A 10,793-nucleotide genomic window follows, 5' to 3' on the forward strand; every position below is an offset into this window, starting at 1 on the left:
ATGTAAGTGACAGAGTGAAAGAAACCTGGAAGAGAGTCTGACAGCTTCAATACGACCTGGGAGTCGGTACAGCAACCCTAAACCTACAGCTGGAGATATAATGGGACAGTTCTGATCAAATCAGTCTCTGGGATTTTTCAGCTGATTTAGAGTCATTTTGATGAGCTGCATCCAAAAATCTCATTGGTTTTGCTCAATCAGGTCAATTTTCTGGTCTGTGGAGCAATGTGAGCATCAAAATGCACGACTTGTTCTCGCATCTGGATCCTGAGAATCTGGATCAGTGAGTGTCGAGCAGCTGGAGAGAGACTCCATCAGGACAGGAAAGAGATGGAGACTTTTACACAATGAAGACAAAATGTTCAATTCACATGGACTTACCCTCATCAGTGTTTATTATCCAATTTACAGAAGTCCAAGTTTGTAACATTTAATTCATACAATTAATTGGAAAAAAAAAATTTTTCTCCTAAAACAGTTTTTTTGGATGAAAAATATTAACAGAATTTAAATGTGCCAAAAATGTCATCAGTTTAGTCAGAAGATCAGATTTCTCTAAATCAATTTAGAATAAAAACCTGGCCTGATTGAGAAAATGGATGTCATTTTTGCATTCAGCGGAAATACTTCAGTTGCACAACAAAATGTAAAAAAAAAAAAAAAGAAGGAAAAAGTTAAACGGTGTCTTACTTTTCTATGCCGCGGTGCGCTCTCCATCTACATCCAAACAACTTGCTCTGTTAGCTGCTATTATCTCCCCTTGCAGGATTTTAGTTTGCTCTAAAACTATCAGTAAATTGCCATGCAGCAGGTGTTTTAAAGTTGAATTTCCATTTATCAGTAAAATTGGCATGAAAAAGCAGGAAGCCAGTGAAAGTCAGTGGCTCACACCCGTGTTTCTCCTTTTTTATGTCTTTCAGAGGGGGAGTCCTTCACTGCCTGTTCTGTGTCAGCAGACAGGACAGACGCTTTTGTTTGTGGAGGTCACAGTGAGAGCAATGCTGGGGAGCAACCTCCAAAAAAAGTCTCGCCCGCCATATATCTACATTACGGGTTTTGCTGGCCAAATAGTCCAATCTGTTTTTGCTTCAAAATAAAACCATAGGAACAAGCAGCTGGAGTTTAGAAAAAAGAAAATGTTCCATCTCCCTTATTTAAGGCTATAAGAAACGACGGTTGTTTGATCACCTCACTGTCTGTACAAGAGTGGAGATAAACATTTTGTCTGAATAAAGAGAAGAATGTAATGTCACCCTCATCAGGCATCCTGTCAATTTTAATATCATTTTTGAAATATTCTCACTGCCCGCGTAAACTCTGCGTTAGTTTCAGCTGTTAAAGAAAACAGAAATGCCAACCTTGATAAATGGTTCCGCTAAAGTAGGTCGATATGAAATTCACATGTAAAAAACACCACAGCTTTTACAAACACTTCATTAAAAATAACCAATAACAAGATACAGCAAAGCATGTATGACTCCTGCAGCTGCAGGAAAATATATTAATATTAAATTGTACCTGTTTTATTGATAGAATTACACTGATTTACACCTACTGAATTAGGAATATTAGCCCTTTTAGATGTTTTGTTCTTTGTAGAATAAAAGAGTTTTCCGTTTCAGCTCTGTTCAGGCCTGTCGCTTGCAATAGTTCTGGTTAGACGACATGATTTGTGCTCAGGTTCTGACCAGCATTTTTAGCTCTCAGTTCTCCAAGCAAGTCACAGGAGCGCTTGACATTCAGGGATTCTGCAAATGTTTTACTCGTGAGGGTTAAGTAATAATACAGAGATAATGTTTCTGTCAGACGTTCCAAGCACATCGTCTCTCTCACAACTCAACCTCCTTAAATCAGTCCGCGGTGTGGTTTCAAGCACGATGCTTGATGTTTGGCCCTGAAAAACCACTTCAAGCTAATGCTGCACTTTTAATATTTTACAGGGAATAAAAATGCTCAAACTTTTTCTCCCTTGGAGAAAATATGATGCTTCTAAAATAGTAAAAGAGGTGATTTTCTTCTTTGACAAACTTTATGCTCACAAACAACAGCTTGTCATTGCTTCTGTTTTCTGGCTGACTTAGTTTGAGCTTTGGGTTGTTCTTCCTTTTATTTAATTTTTTTTTGTCAGTCGTTTTAATATTCCACAACAAAATGTCGTCATAAAAACTTATACTATATTTAGGTCACTTTAACACATGATTATGTATGTGCTTTAGTAAAAGTGATGGGTAGCGCCGCTTTAGCATCGACATCATGACCATCACTGTTTTTTTTACAAGCAGAAATATTTGTCTGGGAGGAGGAGAGCAGAGGTATTCTATTATCCAGTGACTCTGATACGTCCTCCAGCTTCTCATTCAAATCACATTAAACCACAGAAATGTTTATATCCTACCAGAAAATTTCTTAACGTTTGAAAGAGTCACTTGCTTCGGCTTGATTCTGGCAACTGAATCTGTGCCTATTACGAAGCATAAAACCTAAATAGACTAGCCTTATTTCATCACCACTTTTTTTACTCCACAGCTGTTATGTGAGCCACATTGTTTGTTAAAAGGAGCAGACAGCTCTTATTCAAATAAATAACCCATCTGCGAGGACAGTCTGAGAGCAACGGACCTGCGGATTCGTCAGACATCTTTGTTCTCACATGTTGCTGTAGCACTTTGTACAACCGTGACATAATTAGTTGAGGTGAAGCAGGAATGATGCGCTCCAGCACCGCTTGATCCCGTTGCTTCTTCTTGAACAGCATCAACACTAAAGACAGGAAATGATACAGTGTGCCATCATAAATTATATGTTTAGCATAAAAGGCATGAGTTTTCTCAACAGCACGAGTCTGTACAAAGATTGATCCTTTCTCCTCCGGCATATTTATAGATGTTTTGAGCGAAGTAGTTCACTCTAAGTGGCCCCTAATTAAATTATATATATTTCTTTTCCCATTGTCACTGTTGCATTAAATAAATCTTGACGCATTTTTGGTGTCTGGTGTCTTCTGTTTTTATGAGGGAGTGGTGTTTAGTGGAGCCGCGGGAAGCCAGTTCTCCACAGGCGCAGCTGACTTGTTGAGCACTAAATAAGGAAGGAGAAGAGAGTCGACTATGTTTGCGCCGAAGTCTTCCACTGAGGCAATTGTCCTTGGACCGCACCAACTGTAGTCGGAGTAAATTACAGTTTAATGCAGTAAACAAATTAGAATGCAGACATCTAATTTGCCGGCAACGACGAGCAGACAAGCAGGAAATCCTTGAGCGATCTACGGCTACCTGCCGGACTGTTCGTTTCAAGGGGACTGAAACGAGCGGAGGACACGGTTAGTCTCTCTTATACGTCCGTGTGGGTTGATATTTCCATACCGCATCTCCTTTTCCTGCTAACAAACCACGAGGGGATCTGGGTTTTGAGACGGACCGTGATCCTTGATACGCAACCTGCTTCCTCTGCTGGTCTTGCGAGGTAATTTTGATATGGCTGCCAGACAGCTGAGATGATACAGATGCAAATATGGGACAGATGAGCCGAAAGGCTTACTGTGCCGGAGAAACATGGGAGAAAACAGGATTTATTTATTTATTTCAAGGGTACACTTTGTTGAGATCTGGAGCAAAATGTTTTAATCTAAAACAACTTTTTAAAGTATCTATAGAACATCATTAGCGAATGATAAATAGATGAGCACTGTTCTCAACTTAACTTTGGTTTGCAGGCGATTTATATATCTGCGCTAACATGTATTTCTGCCTTTTTGGCACTTTATGATAGATTCCCACCCAAAGAAATCACTTTACTTTCTTTCTGGATGAAAATCCTTAAAAAATCAAATCATTTGTTTGCTGCATCATACATATTAGGCGTATCTAATGACATTAAATACATATTTTGTTCCCCAAACCCTTTGATTGAAGCGTTATCTTCTTCTACTGTTAGCAGATCAAACAGGCAGCATCTATATCATCTCTGAATGTCCAGGTTGCCTGAGTCTTGGCTGGGCAGCAATATCTGTCCACCAGCCAGGCTATCTCCACACCAACCATTGCTATACTGGCCAATGGTTGGCTTTAGTCACACTACTTCCATTAAGACTTTGGGTTTCAGCCCAGAGATGCCCCACAAATCCAGGACATACAAGTATAGACAATGCAGCGAGCAAACTGTCTAATTACAAGCATAGAAGATGCCAGTGTGTCAGCTTGCCATAGAGCCAGTCAAAAACAAAACGACAGCAGCATCTTCGTTGTAGTTTTACATGCTTGCAGCTGTGAATATTCTATCCGGTGTAACACAAATCATTCCGTAAATCATGTCTAGCTCGCTTCACAGTATGCATTTAACTTATACATTTTTTTTTCACTGCATTATCTTGAAGAAGCAGAAGAACTTGTAAAATCTGCCTTTAATTGTGTTCAATTGCTCAAATGATCTCCAAGACACTAAATGGGACGAAAGGGAGGCAAGAAACTGCAGAACTCTAGTAGACGCAGACATACTGCACATTGTTTTTATCGAGCTTCGTGTCGAGCAGGATGCTGAAAAGCAGAACGTTCAATAGCAGTCTCAAGGCTGCACAAAGCACCATTGAGACGAGTTCATGTCTGCAGCTGATGATGAATTAAACGTCCCTGAACCAAAGTCATGGAGAGACGGCTCAGACTCGGCAGCGTGGGCTTCGATTTAGCAAGGCCAGAGTCATTTTTATCAGATTAGAGGAAAATCCGTAGTTTGCCTGTCTGCTCAGAGGCGCTAATAGAGACGGTTGCAGGGCCGTACGGGGAGTCTACATATTGAGAGACACAGTCAGTCATTTAACAAGGGTAATTACATAAGCCAGACATACACAGCATGGAAACACACCGCGGTGTGTTTATTAGAGTCATTCTTCTTAGTGTTAAACAGCTCACACGAGCTTTTTAGCAGAAGGCCAAACCTGGAGATGAGACGAAGGTTTACGGAGCTCTGGAGTCTGAAAAATCTCCTGGTCAATTCGCCCCTTTGCCAGAACACACTCCATCTCTGACCCATCCGCTGCCATCTCGTTCAAACCTACTTCCATTTTGCATCCATGCGTTTAATCATTTAATCATTTCTTAGTATTTGTATTGATTGTGGAGATGAAAAGTCATTAAATGCTTACTTGTAATCTAATTTAGTTGTATGCTATTTGCTGGAAACTTTACATCAAATTAGGTTGCCATGGGTTACTGCTCTGATCCCTGTTTAAGCCATTTGACTTGAGTTTGAATTCATCTTATGCAACTCTAAATGACCTCCTACTTGTGGATATTAACTATTTGTCATCCTCCAGGCTCCAGGCATAACATTATGACCTAGTATCAAACCATTATTTCCACATCCTTGTGGCTTTCTGAAAGAGACCACAGACATCAGGAATGGTATGAGAGTCGTACGCAACAAACTGTGGTACAAAATGTAATATTTCATTGAGAACCTGCATTAACTTTGGCTACAGGTACCCCCCATGGCCGTGACACTGGTTTGGCCTCTTTCTTTCTGGGACCAGTAAACTGGAAGCCAACCACATGAGATTCTTTGACAAAGCTGCTGCTGGCCACCTGAATCATGCTCGTCAGGCTCTCGACGCCATTTTTTGCATTTCTTTAGATAGAAAACTTTTTAAAACAATTTGAATATTGGACTTGAACCTAGTGAGCGGTTTGATCAGTTGGAGTGCAACGAACTTACTTTTTTGTCAGGTGCCTTTACATGAAGTGTTGTGAATTGGCGCTATGTAAATGAACTGAATTGAACTGAACCTGGCTCTTGTCAAACTCACTGGAATCCTTAAACTCACCGACCTTTTCTGTTTTTAACACATTAACTTGCCGCCTAATGTCTCCAACATGATGCATGATGAAGGGACGATCGGGGTTATTCATGTCACAGTGGTCATAAAGTTATGCCTTGGTGGAGTTGGATAATTCCTGAGAATTGTTGATTGTCACAGCAGATACGAAACATCCTCTTGATGAATATGAATGGACCAATGATTGGTAGGAGATATTCTGCAGCACTATTTAATTCCCAGAAAATTATAGGACTAAAAGTACGAAATGGCAAAGGGACGAAGTAACCAGCACCACTTCAAAAGAGTCCTCTTGTTTTAGAAATACAGCAATTTTTGGGGGGAGGTCTAACTTTTGCTCTCTCTAAGCATCTGTTTCTTCTCTCTCCTCCTCCTTTTCCACCCCTGTGTTTCAGATTCACCCCAGGACCTAACAGCGAGCTCCCGGTTGCAGGACTGCGCGCCAGACTCCCTACCCTTTCTGAACTTTTTGTCTCCTCCCGTTGAACTGACTAAAACTATCACATCCGCGGCTACCGACTGGCTTACCCCGGGACTGCGGAAGGGATATCCATCCAGATAAAACAGCTTTGCTCACTTGGTGCCAAGGATTTGAAACAGCACTAATCCCCCGTTTGATCAATGAGCCCTGCGTCGGTGACTCTCTCCTCTTCCTGTAGCCAGTTTCCAACTTGCTCTCTTTCTGTTTCCTCACCCTGTCTTTACCTGAAAGCCTGATGCAACTTAGCAGGGACTCATTTAGAGGTTGGTAAAATGTTTTGAAGACAATCTACCGGCCCACCCGGAAGGTGAACCGGTCGAGGGGGGGCACACAAGACTAAACTTGAGACTCACACAAGTGGTTGCGCAGTGGAGTCAAATCGACCCTCATTTTCTGTTATTTCTGTGCAGAAATCATTCGTGTTTGACTCGCTGATGGAGACAGATGCCATTTCTGTGAGTGCAGGAGAGGCAGGACTTTCGGTAGCTTGGACCTACTGGCTGCCGGTGATTAGATACGAGGACTCTCCTTCTCCTGGTCTGACTTTATGGCCCCGAGCTTCGTCCTCTGTAAGGGACACATTGACTTTTACTGCCGGGCATGCCCAATGTAGATTTCATGAGCACCACATTTATTTTATGTAAGATCATTTGTGTAAATAAACACATAAATACACAAAGTACGCTGTAAGATGACAGATCCAAGAGGCTGATAAATGTGCCATCCTAATAAAACATCAACAAGTTCCAACAGGAGCTGCTTCACAATGTACGCTTTTGTTGGGGCTGCAAATGAATTGTAATGATGAGTTCTGGGATACTTTTTTTTTTCTTTGTCATTCAGCGATGCTTTCGGTTGGGCACCGGCAATGCTTGATGAGGAAAAACAATGTATAGAACTGCCTCACGTGTGGAAAAGCAGAGCTGATGACACTTCTCGACCTGTTGGGCCCAGACGCAGCAGGGACTCGCAGCAGCTGTGGATAAAATATGAGCATGATCATAAGAAACGGGAGTCGTGTCTCTCTCACGCACGGTAGACGGAAGATTTGCTTACGACAGAGAGAAAGTATTAGTCCCAATGGAGAAAAATAGCTATCCCCCAGTAGATATAAGACAGCCTTATGATAAATAAAATTGGTTTTCTATACTGAAATGTTGTCTGCCGTTTCTCCCGAACGTCGTCGTGAAAGATGTTCCTCTGATCACGGTTTGATATGTCGTAATATGCGGGTGGAAGATCTTGTCGAAGTTTCATTTGCATCATGTGATAACATTGTGTGAGCAGAGTTTGTTTTGTTTTTTTTGGGGGGGGGGTGTTTTTTTTTTGCTCGAGTAAACAGACAATCAACTTCTGCGCAAGGAGAGTTTGAAAATGACTTCCGGGCACAAGACACAGCGGCGTCTGCCGCAGTCACAAACGAATCTGCGATGCTTCATTTACACAATCCCCTCGGCGGCAGAGTGGATTTATCAAAACAGAACATTCAATTCATTCATGCAATTAGAATAAAGATTTTCAATATCGGCTAGGGGGCGGGCAAAATTCCAGATGATTTTCAATATCAGCCTCCTCTCTCTCAGCTGATATTAGATTCGTCTCTGCTCCCCGTGGACGAGCTGGCGCACATTCATCATTTAGGAACGTGGCTAGTTTGGTGGCGCACGGCGCCTCGCTGAGCAGTCACAGAAGGTATGAAAGAGACAGACACATCAATCTCCCAACGGCCTTGCCAGAATCATGAAGGAATATGCAAACTACGGAAACAAAAAGAAAAAACATGCGAGAGCTGTTTTCCGCCTTGGCTCCTCGGTGGGTGGTTTTTTTTGTTTTTCAGATTTTTCGTGGAGTTTAACTTGACTTAAAGAAAGTTAATTGGAAGAGTTTGTGATTGGGTCGCACTGAGGAGTTGCCTGGCAACCAGACTCGTCCGATTCTCAGCCTTACCTCAAGAAGTCAAAAGTGCAATCTTTTCCTGTTTAGCAACAACTTCACATCTGGGCGCTAGCAGGTCATGCTAGCACCTTTTAGCAAGCTACTCCAGGGAAATGTTAGGTATTTTCATTTTGTCTAGATGAAGTCAGAGGAAGCAAAGAAGCTGTGAGAAGCTTCTTAATGGAGAATATTTTCTATAGAGGCATTTCAGTTATTTATTCAAGATGCTACTATTCAATATTTAGCTCTTTTGTAGATCAGGATGTTGATTCATTTCTGCCTCGGGATCATTTAGGTTGTTGAATGGACCTGAAGCTGACATCAGCAGAGACTGCGCTTCAACTTTCAACCTTTTTCACTGGATTGAGAAATTATAGAAGTTTGTTAAAAACTCTTTGATTTAATTTGAGTGAAAATAAAGAGACCATCATATATACCTTGTGATGTTTGTCTAGACGAATCTGGTACTAAAGCACGTATTCACATCTTATGCTCAGAGATTTTTCACCAGTCTGTTAGGGAGTGATAATGTGCCAGTTTAAATGTTATCTGATCAGAAAGCAAACAGGAAGAGCTGAAAAGTAAATTCTCAACAGAATATCAATTCAGTTTTGTGTCCTTGTTGTCCCTGGGAGATAAATTACCTGCATGGGGAGAAAAAAAAAAGAAAAAAGATCTCACCTCAGCTCACTTAAGCTTTCCTGTCCTTATTTTTCTTTAACTTGTGTTCTGACCCGTTGTTTCTTCATCCACTATCTGACTTTTTAAGCTTTCTCGGTCGAGGCGTGGAGCTTCCAGAGAATCCCAGTGAACCCCGGGTGCAGATGGGGGGATTTAGAGACCTTTTGTCAGTGCATTTATACATGTTAACATCGTTTATGCTAATTGCTAATATGAGATGCTAAAGACAGTTTAAAATTTCACCTCTTTACAGAATGTGTCGTTATAAGGCTAATATTGTGTAGCCTACCTGAGTGAAGGTGGCGCCAACGGCCTCAACCTTCTTCAAATCAGACAACATCTGTGTCAATCAACCAGACTATGTTTGTGAAGCACAATTTTTTGCTTGTTCTGCTTTGGCTTTGACGGTATTAATGAAAGTTTAAAGGTCATTTTGATTTAGTAAAAGTGGCTGGGGCCGGTTGACCTCTTGACCTTCAAACTTTCATTAATATCTTCAAAGCCAAAGCAGCACAAACGTTTGACACCAATTTTGTCTGATTTGAAAAAGGTGTGTGGCCCTACTTCAGGTTATATAGTTTTCATTTTGAATGAGTAGCAGAACCCGGTTTTGTTGTGGTTTCTCTTTCGGACTCAGTTCATCCTCTGATCTCTGCGTCTCAGTGAGAAACCCGTAACGTCTAAAATTAGAGTTTTTATGAACCAGACGTCAGAAATCGGCCACAGATCTCTGATTGGTTCGTCTCTAGTTTCTCAGCTTGTATGAGAGACACATGGTGGTTTTTTTCTTGTAAAAATGGACATTTCTGTTTATTCCTGTGTGTAATATTGTGTTAATCTGTGTAGATTTCAACCAAGCACCCAAAATCTGTAAAACAAGTCATACTATGAACATTATCCTCATGTTCAGAGCTCATGATGGAAATAATGAGTTTCTTCATTCTATTCAACACTTTTCTGCTCCACGTTTGACCGAGCAAAACAGAACTCCGTGTTTAAAAAAAGGCGGGTTTGGGCCTCCCTTCCTCTTTGCTCTGCTGCAATCCTAAAAAAGAAAAAAATCAAGACATCCATCAAATGCAGCCGACCTCCCACGGAAACAGCCAGACAGCCGCATCCATATGTCGCCGGAGAGCTGATCAACGGTTGACAGCAAGGACAAGTCTTTTCACAGCCAACCTGTGCTAAAAATGTAGACACTGCTGTTTGGGAAACTCACAGGGTTGTTTTGCCCTTTAACACTGGGATCATGTTAAAAAAATTTTAAAAAAGAGAGAGAGAATCATCCATGGTTCCCTTACTGAACATTCATATTCCTTAATCATTTTTAAATAACTACCTATAATTTGAGAGAAGGGCACACTTCTCACCTGCGGGGGCTTTGAAGTCTGTTATTACAGTCATTATGACTCACTGTGAATGTTCGCTTTACAAAGAACGTCCACTGAAGCCGGACAACCGAGAGCCTCCAGAAGCATTAAGAGCACAAAGACCGGCGGCGGCTACTCTGGCTGCTACTTCAGGGATTATCGTCAGCCTCTCTGAGGTGCAGCTGCGCTTCTCCAGGCGGCTTCATGTTGGATTTTAAATAATCGTCTTAACGATTGCACATTAAAAATACTGAGACCCCAATAATAAGGAAGATTAGACTATCCACAGGAGTTTTCACTGACAAAACTCCGGCTTGTCACAGAGTGGATCACTTGTGTCACGCATTAGGTTTGTGACCTAAAACCTGCAGCAAGGCTTCACTCTAAAAACTGATCAACAGCTTAATCTTAGTTATTTTACTCAGAAAGGCAGTGCTGTGTGGGAACGATATTTGTAGGACTGGAACGATTAATCAGATTAATCATGATGAATCAATTG

At 41.3% G+C, this 10,793-nt stretch overlaps 1 protein-coding gene across 2 annotated transcripts in view; it reads left to right on the plus strand.

Annotated features, from left to right (window-relative positions):
* The window catches only part of tafa1b (TAFA chemokine like family member 1b), a 148,565-nt gene extending 141,102 nt beyond the window's left edge, over nucleotides 1-7,463 (plus strand). For both annotated transcript variants that reach the window (XR_014087638.1, XM_081607365.1), the window contains one exon: nucleotides 6,223-7,463. Coding sequence is in view for 1 of the 2 variants with exons in the window: in XM_081607365.1 (XP_081463491.1) it covers nucleotides 6,223-6,240 (18 nt within the window). In the remaining variant the exon portion in view is untranslated. The remainder of the gene's footprint in view (nucleotides 1-6,222) is intronic.
* The last annotated feature ends 3,330 nt before the right edge of the window (nucleotides 7,464-10,793 follow it).

The sequence above is a fragment of the Poecilia reticulata genome, chromosome 5 (assembly GCF_904066995.2).
Source record: "Poecilia reticulata chromosome 5, P_reticulata-male-v2, whole genome shotgun sequence".
NCBI lineage: Eukaryota > Metazoa > Chordata > Actinopteri > Cyprinodontiformes > Poeciliidae > Poecilia > Poecilia reticulata.